This window comes from Melospiza melodia, chromosome 5, assembly GCF_035770615.1.
Source record: "Melospiza melodia melodia isolate bMelMel2 chromosome 5, bMelMel2.pri, whole genome shotgun sequence".
Classification (NCBI taxonomy): domain Eukaryota; kingdom Metazoa; phylum Chordata; class Aves; order Passeriformes; family Passerellidae; genus Melospiza; species Melospiza melodia.
Window position 1 is genome coordinate 16053678 of NC_086198.1, and position 16404 is coordinate 16070081.

Here is a 16404-nt window from a genome sequence, read left to right on the forward strand (position 1 = left end):
TTTTGCATGCTCTGGACACTTTTCATTCTTCTGAGATGAAAAAGTTCCAAAACCTCTTTTGTGACCAGATACTTTGTACATTCCCTAGTGGATCACTCATCCTGGGCTGATTTCCTTATCTAACAAATTCTTCAGCAACTACAGCAGACATTTCCAGCCCGAGTGATTGGTAGCATGGACCTTTTGGGTTAAATCTACCGAGAGCCTAAGCAGAGTCACTGCTGAGCAGAACCCCCCCTTCTGTACTGTCAGACTGGCTGGCGGAACTGCCAGGGCCCAAGTGAAATGCAGGCAGACAGCATTTCAGACTGTGCTGCCCAGCAGCGCTGCCATGCAGCACGGGGCCTCTCCAGAGCAGGACTTACCTCAGGTAACCTGCAGTGCTCAGGGAGCACACAGGGCTCAGCAGGAAAGCCAAGCGGTCACGCAAAGTGTCACTGTCCCCTTCTGCACACAGCGTGCCCCTGAACCAGAGGGACAAACAGCTCCACCTGGCAATCGAGCACACAGACTCTGTGCGTCTGTGCTGCACCTCTACACAATCTGAAATGAAAAGTTACATCTGAAATAGTCCCAGATATTATGAAACCTCTTTATTTTTGCCACCTGTCGTATTTTGTCAAAATTAGCAAGAGCTAAAGTGGGAAAAACATATAAGAAAGCAGGCACTGAGCCTACATTTAATAATGGTACCTGCAAGGAGGGCTAAGGCAATACCCACATCATTGCACCATTTGGCATCATCTGTCAGCTCTTCGCAGCATGATGGACTTGGGAAGGATGCTGAGCACAGTTAGGGAGAAAATGAGAAGGCAGAGCTTTGACAGTTCTTCTCTGACTAAAAGAGAGAGCATTTGAAATAAAATTGTAATCATTGTAAATGATACTTGTTGACCTTTTTAAACACTCCAGATAAGGGGAAAACATACAGAGGGTTTTTTTTTTCTTGGGCACTCTACTTGTGGGTTACATCCCACTCATTTTAGTGAAAACCCAACATTCTAACCAGACCTTGGGGGAAGTCTGCAGAACTGAAGAACTGACAGAAGTCAGTAGCTGGGTAACACATGGGTTTATTTCTCGATAAAGAACTGACCTTGAATCTTGAAACAAGTCACTCATCTCTTAGACCAGCGGTGCTCTCCTGTCCACAGCAAAAGAGAGCAAGAAGCACACGCGTGTGGTGCCTGCGCACTTCTGCCACTGAGACAGCAAGAAAGGGCAGGATGCTTAAGTTCATGCACATTTTTATTGAGTAGTAATATAAAATGCTTCTTTCATTGTTACAAGTGCATGCTTTGATTGCCAACATTTCGAAGTCAAATTACAAAGGCAAGGCTGTAGGCTGTAGTGAATTACTTGGGCACTTATACAATTGTTAAAAAATATCAATGGACTGTTTGTTTTGTTTCCTTTTCTTTTTCAGAATGAACCAGTTGAAACCCGTAACTGATATACAAAGGGAAAAAAGTGAAAAAATTACACATTTTGTGGCACATGACAAAACAGAACAAAATGACTAAACCATTATGACATTAACAGTTATCATGCATTTAGAATTTCACATGTAACTACAAACTTATTTAAATTTCACAAGGTTTGCTAAACATGCTACCCATCTATATGTGCACTGACAAGCTTATGTTAAAAACTTTAAGAATACTCTCCCCCCTTAGATTTTTCAAAGCTTTTTTGATTACAAAATTTCAAAGGCATTAAGCATTTTCTTTTTAGAGAATATAAAGTACGCCAGTATACATACATTTCCAGTATAAGTCAGACCACTAAGCGCATTACAGTCCCATACAGGCCTATACAGCCATTTTTTCTTAAAAAACATGCATAGGCAGATTTTTACAGAATATAGATGCTTTTCACTGCACTTAATATGGTGTCTTGTTCACTATACTTAAAAATGCACCACTCATAAATATTTAAATTTAGCAAGCCACAACCAAGACTTGTTTTACCAAAAAAACCCCAGAAAACCTCCCAAACCAAACCCCCCTAAATATAAACAGCAAAAAAAGATAAATGTTATTATTCCAGTTTTTTTTTAACAAAGAAAAAGATAATTGCTGCCAAATTAGTAAGGTAAGTGTTATATTTAAAGAAGGGCATTGAAGCACACTAAAGAAACCTGAGGTAAGCATAATCTGTACAAAATTAAACTGTCGCTCTCGCTCGCTCTCTCACTCTCTCTCTCTCTCTTTTTTTTGGCATTTTAAACAAATTTCCAACTTTTTTTTTTCTTTTTTTCTCTATATTTTTAAAGAGTGCCTAATTTATTTCATAGCCATTTTCTGACAAGAGTAGCAAAACATTATCAATAAATAGTCCTTATTTAGTTTGTACATTTTGTTAAAAATGTTTCGATGTTGTAGATGTTGAGTGCTGCAACTGTAAACGTACAATAGTTAGTAAGAAATTAAACAAAGTTTTCATGTCCAGTAACATAATAAAAGGCCTTTCAGTAACATAGCTAGACGTTCCCAATGCAGTAGGAAAACATGTTCATTCCCCTAACTTTGCAATATATACCAGCATGAGCTTTCATTTTTCTACAAGCATTTAAAGGCATATCCAAAGGAGGTGTGTCTCCCCCACCCGCCCTCCCACCAAATTAAAGTTGACGATCTCTTTGTTGATGATTTTTGTAAACTGAATCCAACACCTGGCCCCCAGAGCAAACAAGCTATTATCAGAGGCAAGAACACCCCAGTGCTGACGTGCAGCAACCCCATCGCGCCCTGCAGCTCACCCCCCCTCCCAGACCAGTGGTCACTGGATATTGCTGCTATTACTGCCGTTGCTGTCCGTGCCATTAGTCTCTGTGGAGATTGCCTTGTTGATGGAGTTAAGGTTGGCATCGGATGGCACGTCTCTGCGCGGAGGCATTCGCTCATTAATTCGATCTAAGCCTTTGGCCTCTTCGAAGCTAGTGATCTTATGCTGGGGTGAAAATCCTTTGATAGCTAAATAAAGGATTATTGAAAAATAAAATTAGCAAGTTAAAACTCTCAGCAGCTTTTCCCCCAATTTAGCAACAAGTGCAGGAGTCCTTCTTTGGGAAGGCGGCAAAGAGAAGATCTGACACCACCACCAACTCCTTATCACGCTCAGAAAGAGCTGGGGCTCACCACCACCGTCCCTTCCAACACAACCATTGTTTTCAACACGATCAACTTCCAGTATTTTGTTGTCCACTGGGGCTCTGCTCAGAACACTAAGACGCTGACATGAAACTATGGTTTGCACTTGGAACCATGCTGAGGGCACAGCTGTGAGCTGGTGAGTTGGCATTTGCTGTCACCACTTACAGCCTTGTGGACACTGTGCCTTGTCCTAGTGCTCTTCCATCAGGCAAAACTCTCACCTGACTGCCAAAGATCATGCAAAAAGTGCTGGCTACTTCCAGATGGTGATGACATGGTGAGGCCACTTTGTGGGATATACATGAAAGCTAGGGAAGATCTGCAGTGACCCTACAACAAGCTGCCTTCTGTTCTCAACACAGGTGAGCTGCTTGTTGATTGCCTGGGGCAATTATTCTCCCTGATACAACCCTGGACTCATAGAAAGCAGCTTGACTCAGATGGTAGGAGCACTGTGCAACACAGATCAGGGATATTGTCATTTTGGAACAGCTCAGGAAATGCACTGACAAAAGACCAAAGTTCCAACTGAGGATTTATGATCTGCCCTTTAGCAGCGACATTGGTGAGGCCATACCAACCTCAGAAGGAAGCCACAGGCCAAGGAATGTAGTCACAGACTGCGATTTTTATTTTATTCTCTCTCTAATTGAAGTGTTGCAGATCTTTAGATTTAAAGCAAAAGAGAAAAAAAGCACTGGAGGCAAACAGCAGGTCACAGCCCCATAGATCAGCCTTCTGTGTCTTTTTTCTCTTATCTGTACCAAATCAGTGCACTGCACTTCCAGAACTGGAATTTCTGCTAGGCCTCTATCATAACATGCCACAGAGCAGAAATGGTGCTTTAGTACCAGGAAACTGCAAACTCCCTGGGGAGAAAATGGTAGGGGAGTTTCAGGGATCCAATTCAGTATTCCTTCTCCCCTTTTCTCTTCTCCTTACCCCCAGATACTCTCCTTCCTATGTGCAGTCCCAGTTCTGGACAAGCTGGTAACTTTGTTAAAAAAAAAAAGCCTAACACAGCCAAAACCCCAGAACATCCCTGGTACCAAGCTACCACTCCTTGTATTTAGTGGGGAGCAAGAAAAGGCAATTTTCATGCTGGTCGCACCAGCCTTTCCTGTGAAAAATGATAGATCCTGCTTGCCTCAGGATTTAGTTCTTTAGCCAGTTTCCCAAATGTTTCATTGGAACTTTGTGAAGTGCATGGTTTTTAACATGTATTATACTTCAACTCAGAAAAATAACAACATAACGGTGACTAGTCAAGTGAGCAGGGACGGAGCAGTGAAAACAGAACAGGTTGTACAGTGAGTTTTCTTAGGGTTTGCCTTTTGGGTTGGCTTTTTTTTTTATTTACCTTCTACCACAAAATGAAGAAGTCTAACAAGCACCCATGCTAATCCCTTAAAGCAATAGTTTAATGGATGGCTGCATTGAAGCTGAAGCAGTTGCCATGTCCTGGAGCTTGCCAGCAGCACAGCCCAGTTGGTGTCACTGGGCCCTGAAGGAGAACTGGTGAAACTTCTCCTCCATCAGAAGCTTCACCTGTGTGGAGCAGTAGTTGTGACTATGGTGACAGTGTCTAACTAGCAAGGATGGCAAATCAAGAATGAACTTGAGGGGTGCATGTTGCTGGCATGGGGGCACGTTAAGGGATTGTATTTCCAGTAGACACATTATTGTCTGTAACACTAAGGAAGGTGCTCTGCTGTAGTTGCTGGTCAGACAACGAATATTAGCAGGTTACATTGAGAGTCTACTAAAACACAACACATAGTCACAGAAAATCACAGAAAACAGCCAAACTGTCAACAAGAATGCACACTGCAGATTAGAGATTGCTGATAGGAATAGATAATTCCAACATAAATAGCAGCTTACTCACTGCTATTTAGAAAGCAGTTGTATTTTCTCTTACTTGTTTGTTCTGTAATTTTAATCACTGCTTTAAAAAATTCAAAAACAAATTCAACTGGCCAAAAAGGCACATCTTACCAAAGGACAACAATCACCAGACTTTTTTTTAAAATTAGTTAAAAAAAATACCCACAGAAAATTTGAGAGGGGCAAGAACAAAATACAACTGAAGAATTTTGTTTTAAAGGGGAATTCTGAAAATTCTTCTTCCAAAACTTTATAATACTGAAAAAATATTGTACATCTACATTGCAATACATGGTTACTTAGATTTTACCTGAAGTGTTCAAAATTGTTAAGGGTTAAATTAGAGGTCTGTCAACAAAACACCAGTTTTCAATACTGAGCATTCAGAAATCTTCTAAGGCAGCCAGTCACTTTATATGCAGCTAAAATGGTGCCTGTGTTAATGGTTGCTCTAACGTAAATATCCAGTGTGTAAACTGCCACTACCAAAAGAAGCAGACATCTTGCAGACAAATGTCTCGTGTTGTTTTACTTTTAAAGGGAAACAGAAACATGCTGTACTATAACAAAAGACCAATCAAATTTTTTTATTAGTGACCTAAAGGAAAGGAAACAAACTGAAGCATAAATAAAAAAAAAAAGCGGAAAAGAAACAACAACAAAAAGAGAGAATATATAAAAAGCTATGTGTTTTCTCTGACTAGAAATTGCTGAGGATAGTTTGAGCCAGCCTCCAGCACACAGCTTTTGAGCTATGTGTCACAAAGCATTTATGAGTGCTGCCAAGTTATGTCCTGTGAAATCTGAGTTCCCTGATCTCCTCCTGTGGCATTACTCAGTGCTTAATTCCACATAAAGCAATTCCAACGTGTTTGTAACTTACAGAAAGAGAAAAACCTCAACAGCAGCAACAGAAAGAAAAACCAAAAAAACACTTTCCCCTTTAAAGCAATTACATTTTGGTTAATACCGAGCCACAATTGTTAGCCCAACACCCACACAATCTGTACAAGCTACAGCAAAATGAATACACCCAGCAGAGCCCTTATCTGTTGTGGCACCAACAGAAAGGGGACTGGCCAATTTACCTTCATCAGCCTCAATAGCCTCAACAGTAGCTGAAGAGAAGAAAGGGGTAGCAAAACGAATGAGAAAAAATGAGCAGAGGATTTCAACTCTAAGAACAAGTCAGTGAATAGCAAAGGAGCTACAACACTAATGTTACTGTAAGTGCTGGATTTTGGCAAAACAGACACACAGAGAAATGTTTAGACAAAAACAGTAATTTGCAGATTGAATTAAGCTAGAGTTTGCTTTAAAGCAAAAGTTTCACAAACGAAAAGTTTTTAAAGACACATTTAAGAAGTTTTCTCAAAAGAACTATAAAATGTAAATGTCTTCCATATTGCACATCTGACCTGAAAAGGTCATTATATAATTGTCCCAGCTCTCATCTCAGTAAGAGCAGTTTGACTTGCCCTGTCAAAAGAGAACAGAAAATGGCATAAAGCCATCGTACAAAATTCATACAACTTACAGCATCAGCCCGAAAAGTACTGATGCCAGTACAAGGCAAAGGAATTCCATATACAACTAAACAGAATTATTTTTTTCTTTCTCCTGACTAAAAGAAACATCCCCACAGCATGGGATCCTCAGAAATCTTTGCCTTTGCTTGCAACCTTGCCCAGTCTGCTCCATCTGTAAACTTTATTTTTGTCAACCCAGTCTCTGAAAAAGCACATTTTGCTAATATTTTATTTAAATCAATGGATGCAGATGTAAGATTGACTGTTGGACCTCCAAAGTTGCAAAGCCTGGTCAGAGAGAGCAGAGCTTGTAACTGGGAGATTGCTGCAATGTTATGAATACCATGTTACCACTGTTATGAAACCATTAATGGTTCTTAAACATATACTTTCATTTGAGTTTTACCCATCAGCTTTGGTATGCATTTTTTTTTACAGTCAGAGTTTTAGAAGCTGATGCAAATCATTAAATGCAATCCAATATAGCAAATATTTTAAAAGAAATTTTGATTTTCAAGAATTTCTGTGGTTTAGAGAATAGTTCAAGAAATCAAGTTTTTAGGAAGTCGTCTCTTCTTTTTTGTCTTGTTTTCCCCTATATAAAACCCAAATTTTTTTTTAAGTTAGGATATCAAATATGGATTAATATATGTTCTAAAATACCTATACTATTATCTTGCTGCATGGGGAGGTGAGAGGATTTAACCCTCATGCACCAAGGCAAACCTATGCCTCTCAAGCAGCAGAGCAAGAGAGATGGCCAAAAAACAAGGAACAAAACCAACGCAAACTTGAAAGAAAAGTAAACATGAGAACTAGGATGAAAAATTAAAATGAATAAACAGATCCAAACCAGCACTGACACATTAGAAAAAATGAGGACTAAAATGTATACTTCCACAACAGAACATACTACTCATATTTTCTGTTAATACATATGGCAACATGTGTGCTTAACAGAAACTATATAAACTTCAGAGTATTTGGTGAATGGGGTACTGTGTGTTAACTAATGCAGAAGCTTGTGTATAGTAATGTTTTACTGAGCCAGAATACTGCAGTATGAGGAGATTTTTCCTTTTAGCCATTGTAACAAGAACATTTAGCAATTTTCTCAAATTTATTTCAATTCCTAATTTTTTGCCAGGGCAACAATAGCAGTTTCCTTGAACCAAATTTTCTGACAAATGTAAAGCAACTATGTAGAGAAAAGCCTAGGTGAAGACCACAAACCCATTAAGAAAGGCCTCCTGTGAAATCATATTGCAGCATTTCCAAAGCAGAACGTTACTATGTCCATCACACAAAAGTCATCAACAAGAAACAAGAGAAGGGAAAAAAGTGGAAAAGAAGGTTTACCACCATATACCTGAATCTTCTAGATAAAAGAGACAGTAAAGGGAAAAATACAGAGAAAGAATGCTCCAGGAAGGAAACAGGAAAACAAGAGGCTGAGACTGTGTCAAGGTTATAAAGCATTTCTATTTCTTACATCTACTGCCAATAGAATCTCTATAATGAGAGACCTTTATGCATGCCTGCAATATACTCTACAGCAGTACACACAGGAAAAAAGGGAGAGCTTCCAGTAATTAAACACTTTGCACTCCTTATTCCATAAGGAAACAAAGGCAGTCCTACCATAGACTTAGCAATTTCCTGCAACAAGAAGCACTTGGTATAAAACTGACAATCTGTATTGTGTTTGTGTATAAGGCAAACACTGTGTTTCTAAGAGCCTCCCTTCACTTGGGCTTAAAATCAGAGTGGAATTGTTCTCATGTTGTCGCCTAGAATTTCTAGGAGAGAAAATCTAATTCTAGACCTATTTTCCACTGGTGGCTCTCTATAAGGAAGAACAAATTAGATAAAACAAGAGTTTGAGTGTCATTAGCTAAGCCAAACCTTCAGTACTCCATGTATCAAAGGCCGCTCTTTAAAAAAAAAACCACAAAAGATGCTCTGAACTGTGGAAAGAGTGCACGTCACATACAATCCTGAGCTACCATTCTGAACTGTTGATTTTCAGGGGCTCCCCCCTCCCTTTTTTCTCTAAAAATTCATGGCATGTATTAAGTCTTGAGATTCGGCCTTACATGAACTGCTCACAAATGCTCCAACACAACAAACTGCCTGGTTTTTTTCTGTCCTTTGTTGTTTTTTTTTTTTTTTTTATGAGACAGCTGTGGTTACTTTTCTTAGGTTCTGCAGTTGAAAACCAATTGTTTTTGTACACAGGACAAGACACACAGGCAAGCAGGCTTACCGCTTTGCAGTGTTTGTTTTCCTCCAGAGAGCACACCACTGGGCAGCATTCCTGTCGGGGTCAAACCTTTCAGCGTCAGCACACTCTCACTCTCTTCTCTGCAAAGGTTAAAGAAAAAAAGAAAAATAAAACCACCAAAAGTAAGTAAATGTCTTTGTTAAAAACACAAGATATGTTTTAGACATCTTAAGCTATTAAGACATGCCCTGCAATGATTTTGTCATCTCCAATCTCCTTGCCAAGATAGACTGAATTTGGTGATGACATCAGCACCAGTGAAATCCTATTCACTGCTGTGTACATTTGTTAAACCTTTGCATCACACCATATGCAACTCCTACTGCAGTTAACACTACAACCTGTGCCTTTGGAACAACACATCTCTCAACTCAAATCTGACAGGAGAAGGACCAGAAATTGCCAACAATGCATCTAGGCATTTTACACTGTGTGGTCCAAAATCAACTTAAACTGTTAGTTTGCTCTTGTCTGCACTAGCAGGCAGGTGCATTATTTATTGATGACCACCAGCTACTTAAGGAAAGGCAGCTAAAAGCTCATTAAAATTAATAAGCACTTCCATCCTTGCTAGTACTGTCCTTAATAATTTTGTATGCTAAAAATAATATGGATTAAACAAAATTATTTTATGAAACTAAAATATGCTTTGCTAGTCTCCACTCCAAATACATAGAGTTTTTAAATATATGGCTAGAGGAATACACCAGCTCTATCCAGAGAAGCCTTTTATAAAGATTTCTACAAGGACTGTGATGCTGCCTATGATGACATACTTTCTCAGCAGCAAAACTGACCCCAATTCCTTAAGAGAAACCTATTTCGAAGTGCTTTACTTTGAAGTACATAATGACATTAAGCTGGAGGAAGCAAATACAAAGACAGAATTTAGTTCCATATCCACTTGAGGATAATGTGGTTTTGTCTATAAAAACTGTCTCTCAGCAATTCTACTACTTACAATTTCCTTTGGACCTACATGCCCTGAATGACTCACATATATGAGACAACTCTTGTTTACCTACTACATATACTCTTCCAGTTCTATTTTTAGTTTGAAAATAATTCTGCTTGCACTCACTTTTCATTATGTAACAGTCAAAATCAAATTGTTACCATTTTGTTTGCAAGTTTCCCAAGCAATTAAAACTAATGCAAGAGCCAAATATTTTCAGAATTAACACAGTATTTTTATCATCAACAGTTACACAGCAAAGCTTTTGCTTTCTCTCAATTATTCAGTACATTACATATATATATTTTTTTTAATTAAACTGCAATGGCACTTGTAGCTTTACCCACATGGGTTAAGTTTACTGACTGTATTTTTATTATCTTTAAACTGAATGTGTACAAGAAAGATGTGTGTCACAAATATGATGTTTTAGCCTTCAGTGTTCCTTCATTTCTATTTGATATAATTTATTTGTTTTTTTTAAATTTATTCTATTTATTTTAAAAAAAGGATAATAGACTGATTAAGTATTTTATTTAACTCTCTCCAGTCTAAATACACCGAAAGAAAAGTGAGACTTGAGAAACAAAGCTGGAGAGAGTAAATGAAAGGAATCACGAAGTCTTCCATTTAGCTAAAGCCAATCCTTCTACAATATCTATTTTCATCAAAGCTCATTTATAACATTTGAAACTCAATACAACTATTTTGATACCTAATTTTTTACACTAAAATGGCTGAAATTATTTCAGATTTACATTCAAGTTATATCCTTGAGGAAAGGGACCACTCCAGCCCAAAGAAGAGATGACTAAATTCTTTGCAGATGGTCAGATTGGGTGCTAATCTTTCAGAGAGATTTCAAGAATTAGTGAAATAAACTTCATAAAACACAATGACTTGAACGGGAACTTCAAAGATTTCCAGAGCAGGCTGGTATATAGACAGATGATAGATGGTGGCGCTGCTGATTTCTTTCTAGGGTTACACACAACTACCTGACACTTGTGTCTTATGTGGATTATGCTGACAAGACAGAAAGAATATCCCAGGCTTTTCTAGAGGAATAGTATTTGCAAATTACCTTCTGAAATTTTTACTGCCTAGCAGCCTGCCACCTAGCTGAGGAGAATCAGCCTTTCTCAGAAAAAAAGATAACAGGTATCCCAGTGGTGGCTGGGATGAAACGTCATTCATCCCCCTGGAAGACTTGTCACCAAAACCATGCATTGTAGGTACCTGTTTATTTGCTGACTATACCTTGGATCACAGTGAGGATGTGCTGTATTTGCTGGTTAAAGCTAAGGGAGACCAAATTACTCTTCATCTTCAGTCTTTCCTGCAAAGCTTTCAAGGCTGTCAAGAATCAAGAGCTGTAAAAGGCTGTGGTGGTTTTGCCTGGGGTAGACTTAAGATTTGAGACTTATGTGCGTCATTGTAGAGAGAGCACATGTAGGAATTATTCTGTGTCCCTCTTCCATCCTTGAAACCATTGAAAAGCTTCTGCCCTACAGATCCCTTTGAAGAAGTCTGACACATGGCTGATGTCAATCATCTGTAAGTTGTACAACTCCAAATATATCAGCTGATCATGCAACTTCAGATTCTTCTGCTTATTAAAGCTCACAACTCTTGTGAACTAATCCTATATTTTAAAAGGTGGTTCACAGTGGAATACAGTCAACCCAGAAGCTGTGGTTCAAGGTCATGGAAGAAAGCCAAGTTTCCCAAACTTTGTTTGCTCAACTATCATTAGAGGAAAATAGTTGTGCTGTTTTATGAAGGTGGTAGCAGCCACCTCCAGGCTCTCTGCCAGACTTGGTACAGAGAAGTAGGTGGAAACATTTGATTGCTCCCCCATCTTGTTTAAGGAAAAGGCATGATGCTAATCTGTTTTTTTATGGGCACCACTTTGAAGTAGCTCATGCATCACCAGTAAGTCTGTTGTAATACTTTGGGATCCCCAGGTACAAGGCCTTCGATCTCAGTTTGCTATTTAAAGCTATGCTGCTGCAATCTGCAAGGCGTGGGTGAGCTGCTGTGGCCATGCAAAGCCCTGCAGAGAACCTGCCCACTGCTGGCATGCTGCATTCAAAGCAAGCAAGTTGGACATTTCCACTGAAATTAAATAGTGGATTCTACAAGTAACTATTTTATTTATTCTTCTTACATCAATCATGAAATCATAACAGTAAATGTTTTAGAACTCCCATGATTTTTCACTAAGCATAATCCCATCAACTGACTCCAGCAGACCAACACACAGCTTCCTGAGGAAAAAATCGCTCGCTGAAAGGGAGGGAGAACTGTATTTTCTATATTTAGACTTCAGCACAGTACAGCATGTTTTCTCTTTTGCTCAGAGACATCAAATGGAGAATGCTAAACATTGGGTAGCAATTAGTTACTCATGTTCATGTGTTTGGGGGAGTGCAGCCCAAAGGAGCAAGTTGCTGTTGCCTGCACAACCATCTCCTGGATTTCTAGGTAAATGACCCTAATGCTTTCATCTTTAGGTCATCATTACTCGTGGCTGTAGCAACAGCTGCGGGTGACGAAGTGTGACATCTGACTTCTTTTTTAATAAGAGGTGATGGTTAGCATACCCTTTCCCCACATTTAACACTTGCCTCACAGGGGCTAGAAGTTAATTAGTAGACCTGGTCAGTAAAAGTTTTTAAAAATGGTAATTGGAATTTTTTTTGCTGATGTCTTTTGTTTGTTTCATATTCAGCAGAAGCCCTGAGGAAGACTATTCAGAGCCAAAATAAATAGCACCATTGTATAAATAAAACAATCTCTAAAAGGCTGCAGTAGAACTCAGTTGGGTGGTATACTAAAATAGCCGATTTGCTGTTTGATTAACAGTTGAGTGCTCTAAGTAACCATTCAAAGATATCATTCAACACTAAAATAAACTAACCCAGCATAAAGCCTTACCTTAACACTGAGAAAACTCTAGCCATTTTTCCTATTGCTCGTATCTTGTTCCTTATAACCTCCTTTCGAGCAGCAGCTGTTGCACCTATGGAAAAGATATTAAAAACTGTTATAGGGATTTATAAACAATTTATCACTAAATACTTTCAACACTAAATACAAGAAATGTCATATTAATGCTACAGTTTGCCAAAATAAGCCACATTTGCAATTAAAACTGAAAACAATTTTTCTCATTCTTAGTTAAAAATTATTTAAAGATAATAAAACCTAAGGGCAGAGTCCTGGAAATGAGCATGAGATTATAGGGATTGTGTTGGCTACAAGTGGCAAAGAGAGTTCTACAGAGCAACTTCCTTCTAATCACTGCTATGGACTGCTTAAAATTACAATTGCTTTGAAATTTGTGAACTCATGCAATACTCTGCCTTTTAAAAAAGCTGTAGTGCAACACAGACTACAGTTTGGCTGAGTTTCAGGTGTACTTGTTACTTGGGTATCATCAAAATCTGTACATGCAAGAGAGAACCATCTGAATGGAAAAAAGCAAACGGGACTTATTACAAAGGATCCTCCACATCCCCAAGAAAATGTTCTGTTACACTCAGAAAGCCAGTTTCATTATTTATCACAATCAGAACCACATACATCATGAAGACTGCTCCTAAAGGTTTCTGAAGGACAGCTAACCTTGACTTGTGTGCATGCTGCCTGACAACTCCTGCCTGTTCAGACACCACTATATATCACTGCAACACTTCCTTCTCTGTTACTCCAGAATTGAAGGGCAAAAATGAAAATTTCAGTTTTAAAATCCTAACAAATTGATCCATTTTGTAGAGCCCATCAGGGAAGCTAAATCAGCAGAAAGGGGCAAAAATGAGCAGGACAACATTAGTGAAGAATATGCTTGGATGAAACCAGACAAGTGGCGATGGAATCAGAACTGGCTTCAGCGTGCAACAATCCAACACCTCCCAACACCTCACACCAGCTTTCCTGCCCTGAAAAACTGTTATGACAGGAGCTCAAGGTCATGGAATTCATTACCTCAATGGACTTTTTTAGGGATAGCCCATAGACTAAGGGGGATGATATTTCTGTGTTTATCTACCAAAACCAGGAATGGTGATGGTGTACTGGAAAATGGGGGACCTGCCATGATACACCAGGGTACTGTCCTGGTTTTAGGTGGAATAAAGTTAGCTTTCTCCTTAAAAGATACTCAGAATGATGGCTTTCAAATCTCCCACACATAAAGATAAAAATATAGAGCAAATATTAAAACATATAAAGATAAAAAGAGATATGAACACTTGGGCATAAATGTCTAATTCTATTCAATAAAGAGTGGGAGAAACAGCTATAATTCAGTTGTAACTGAATTAATGTAATATACTTTAAACAGCTTAATCAAAAGTTTTAATTAAACAGCACTGATTCAGCTGGGTTCTCCTGGAACAGAAAGTGGTACCTTCCTACCTCAGTACTATGACCTCACAGAACAACTGTACTCTCAAGACAGACAAGACATGGTTTTCAGCCTTTCCTATTCCGAAAACACTTGAGCGTGATTGTTCTTCCTTTCTTACCCCTACGCATCCCAATCCCTACTTGCTTATTACAAGTCCACACTGTTCTTGTGTATCTTATAAGGATATTCAAAAAACTGAACAGCAACTAAGACTGTAGGATATTTGAGAACTGAAAACTGGAACTGTAATTTATGACTGAAGTGAAATATAATGTCCTACACTTAAATACAAAATAAGAATTGGAAAAAATCCCTTCCTTAATCATAAAACACAACAGGCTCAAAGGGAGTATTTTGTATCTCACTGATACACATAAAGGTTACTAAAAAATATATTTAAAAAAGAGTTTGGTCTCCACTGAATTTCCTAATGTGTCACAAATATGTGAAAATGACATATGTTTAGTAAAAATTACGAATAATGTGATTTATCCTCTCTGGCTTTATTAACAAATGCATCTGATATTCACAATGTTTTATTGCTCTGTTAGTTTTGACTGAATATCACTAACCTCACAGTATGTGGATTTCTTGACTATTTATACCTAAATCTTAGACTCACATTCCAAGTGTGTCTAGTTTAATATTTTGAAATTAACTATTACTGCAAATCCTGATGAATTACTTGAGCTATACCTGAGCACACACCTATGTGAAAGTAAATGGGTCAAAACCTGAGAACTGGCTATAGGTAAAAGGGTTAATTTTAGCCCTTGCAAACATTGCCTGATATCCTCTTAAGATTCTACCTTCTTTTCTTAGAACCATACACTCATTTAGGCTCGAAAATATCTTGAAAAGATATTCCAATATCTAAACAAACCTTTTCTGAATGAAGGAACTTAAAAAAATTAAAGTTGAAGTGTAAAAATTATTTAAGGGGTAATGTAAAAGCTTTGAATCTTACTTCAGTGATTTAACAAGTTCTATTGGATTTTGGATTGGTATCAAAACCCAGAATCTGCAAGCTGGATATGAAGGATTAATATAAAAGGTAATTTAAATGTCCAGGTTAAGAAGCACAACAAGGAAAAAAAAGACTATAAATGCTGACAATACTCTGAGACGTAGGATTGAACAGATTTAAAACAGTGCTAAGTAAAAAAGTCAACCCCAAATCTCTCACTGGTATCCTCATATATATTATGTAGTTAAGTATTAGGAAAATTAATAAAACTTGAGCCTTCCAACTTATTGAATACCTTTCTTCTGTGCATAAATGGGATCTTCTTATGAATTCCAAAGAGGGGAAAAGAAAAAGATCAGTGATGTTTGTAGAATGAAAATAAAAAATAATACAGAACATTTGACAACATCAATGGAAGTGCAATGTTTAAGTAAAGTCTGAAAAACAGAAAAGAAACAAATTAAGAAGAGAACATCCAAAAGGAAAGAAATAGATTGAAAACGAGAGGGGAAAAAGAAAAAAAAAAAGAAACCTTTTCAGCTTAAAGCCTTGTTAGTAGGTTTTGCAGGGAATCAACATGCAGGCAGGAGACCAGCAGCGGTGTCACCACCTCTCCAACACTTTCTCTCTCCAAGACTTTCTCCTGCTTTGATAAAGCTAATCACTTCTCAAAACCAGCCCCACCCTGGCCATGTGGGCTGTGCCTGTGTGATGATGCCTCTTCTGTTAACAGGGTCAAACTGACTGCTCTGGGTCTCTCACAGAGCCGCTCACTGTCCCAGCCACGTCTGCCTCTCCTAGAGCATCTGTGCCACGCGCTGCTCGCCTGCCCCTGTCCAACTGCTCCAGCAGCTCTCGGGCAGCAAATGAAATGCCACCACCGTGCAAGGTGCTGCATTTTAAAATCAGCTCTTTGAGGGCAAGACAAGTGCAGCTCTTGGTGCCCAGGCACAACTGCACCATGCTCTGAGGACACTGGGCACCTAGTGCAAGCTGCTAGGTTGGTCCAGAGGCAGAGCACACCGATGTGCCGTGACGCACCTCACAGGAAAATGCTTTGGGCATGGAAGCAACCACGTCTGACCAAATCACAGAGTGAATAATAAATACAAAGATTACATTAAAATGCCACTCTGCCACTAACTCACAGAAATTAAGTATGCACTGCAGCTGAGCCTTACTGGTTTGGAGGAGAACAAATGCAAACCACTGG

At 38.7% G+C, this 16404-nt stretch overlaps 1 protein-coding gene across 2 annotated transcripts in view; it reads right to left on the bottom strand.

The window, feature by feature from the left end:
• Positions 1-1230: 1230 nt before the first annotated feature.
• Positions 1231-16404, bottom strand: part of PPP3CA (protein phosphatase 3 catalytic subunit alpha) — a 171207-nt gene continuing 156033 nt past the window's right edge. Inside the window, exons 11-14 of one of the 2 annotated variants that reach the window (XM_063156411.1) lie at positions 12751-12835; positions 8838-8935; positions 6131-6160; positions 1231-2975 (exon numbers count right to left, since the gene is read on the bottom strand). In XM_063156411.1, coding sequence (XP_063012481.1) covers positions 2782-2975; positions 6131-6160; positions 8838-8935; positions 12751-12835 — 407 coding nt within the window. In that variant the 3' untranslated portion in view covers positions 1231-2781. The remainder of the gene's footprint in view (positions 2976-6130; positions 6161-8837; positions 8936-12750; positions 12836-16404) is intronic. The other variant, XM_063156412.1, reaches the window with a different exon arrangement.